This window comes from Carlito syrichta, unplaced genomic scaffold (genome assembly GCF_000164805.1).
Source record: "Carlito syrichta isolate Samal-C Ts95f unplaced genomic scaffold, Tarsius_syrichta-2.0.1 Scaffold99379, whole genome shotgun sequence".
NCBI classification, from domain to species: Eukaryota; Metazoa; Chordata; class Mammalia; order Primates; family Tarsiidae; genus Carlito; species Carlito syrichta.
Window position 1 is genome coordinate 14,324 of NW_007043475.1, and position 1,903 is coordinate 16,226.

Genomic DNA, 1,903 nt, shown 5'->3' on the forward strand with positions numbered 1-1,903 from the left:
GTCACCACCATGGGCTTGGGGCAGTCGGCGCTGGTGATGGGGGCTGAGGGCATCTCGTCATCCGAGATCTCCATGTCCTCGCCTGAGGACTGCTGGCCCTGCAGAGAGAACAGGAAGGGACAGTGAGGTGAGCACGGGGCGGGGGAAGGGGAGGCAGCGGGGACCAAGGGGCTCCGAGGACCCCTTCCCGGCATCACGAGGTCAGGGAAATAGCGTCCTGCATGACTGGTGACCTGCTACATGGATTCCCAGTCATGCAGCCTCACACAGGTCAGTCGACCTCTCAGCCTCAGTTTCTCCATTTGCAAAATGGGCATTATAGTCCCTGCCTTGTGGGGCTACCATGAACATTCACTCATCCATTCATTCAACACATCCTTGCTCGGTACCTTGTGCCAGGCACTGTTCTAGGTGCTGGACACAGAGGTGAACAAGACAGGCAAAAACCTTACCCTCATGGAGCTAACTAGCAGGAAGAGGCAAAGGTCGATTAGGATGAAGATGGGAAACAGACAGAACATCCCCAGAAGGCAGCAGGGGCAGCCAGGCGGGCCAAGGAAGGAGATTCCGTTGCCATTGTATTGCAATTTCTCACGCCTATCATCCCGGCACTTTGGGAGGCTGAGATGAGAGGATCGCTTGAGCCCAGGAGTTCAACACCAGCCTAGGCAAAAGAGCGAGACCTCGCCTCTACAAAAAAAAAAAAAAAAAAAAAAATCAAAAAATTAGCCAGGTGGTGACATGGGCCTGTAGTTCCAGCTACTTGGGAGTATGAGGTGGAAGGATCGCCTGAGACCAAGAGGTCGAGGTTGTGGTGAGCCATGAGTGTGCCACTGCACTCCAGCCTGAGCAGCAGAATGAGACTCTGACTCAAAAAAAAAAAAAAAGAAAAAGAAGCTTGGGCTCCCCCTCCTTTACCTTGGGGAAGTGAATCTCCTCTCTTTCTCTCTCATTTATTTTCTTTTTATGTTAACTCAGTGAACCTTCGACCCCTCCTTACTTCCATTTGTGCCAGTGAGGAAACTGGGACACAGAGCGCTTAAGTCACTTGCCCAAGCCCACACAGCTAGTAAGAGATGGAGCCAGGATTCTAAGGAGGTGCCCTTTCAGTCAGTCTGATGTCCTCAGACGGTGGCCCCGAGGGCCTGGCCAAGGAGCTGATGCTGGAGTGGGGTTGTCAGCAGCCCAGAGGCCCGGAAACAGGAGGCTTGTTTTCATTTAGTTTCCCCTCTCTTCACCAAGCGTTGCGATGGCACTCTCGGTGGGGGCCGGCGTGGCCAAGTACTGTGGACACACACTGTCCACACCACCCAAGGCATCATCACCTCCCAAGGCGGGGCCCTGCTACAATCCCGGACACAAGAGGAAACACCCTCAGAGAGCTTTGGCCACAGGCTGGTGGCATGGTCAGTCAGAAACAGGGTGGGGACTCAAGTCTGGGACACGAAGTCAGTGAGGGGCTGTTGCTGGAACCCAGGGATGTTGTCGGGTGGGTGAGGGAGACTTCCAGAGGGCGAGGGCCCATTTAACTGGGACGTGGGGCACACACCTGGAGCTAGAGGGAGACACTGGGTCCCTCCCCGGAGAGGAGGAGCGAAGGGGTGAGGATGACAGGGACAGCCACCCTCAGGCTCCTGTGTCAGGACAAGGCACTCAGGCCCTGCCCTGGATGGACAGGCTGAGGAGCAAACAGCTTCTGTGGGTCGCTAGAGACAGGAAGTGTCTCTGAAGGCTGCGGAGGGGTCTTGCGGGCGACAAGGTCAGAAGCCAGAGCTACAGGACAGGGAGGTCTCCAAGGGAAATTGGGGGTGGGGGTGAGGGTGGGAGGAGGAATGCCAAACCTCTGGCGGCAGCAGGAAGCTCTACACACACACACACACACACACACAAGCTCTACACACAC

The 1,903-nt window shown here is 55.8% G+C and overlaps 1 protein-coding gene across 1 annotated transcript in view; it reads right to left on the reverse strand.

Moving 5' to 3' along the window:
- SETD1B (SET domain containing 1B) overlaps window positions 1-1,903 on the reverse strand; it is a gene marked incomplete at its 3' end in the record, with an annotated part of 23,544 nt that overhangs the window by 13,910 nt on the left and 7,731 nt on the right. The window contains exon 6 of the mRNA XM_008063784.2: window positions 6-98. Within this exon, the coding sequence (XP_008061975.1) occupies window positions 6-98 (93 nt within the window). The remainder of the gene's footprint in view (window positions 1-5; window positions 99-1,903) is intronic.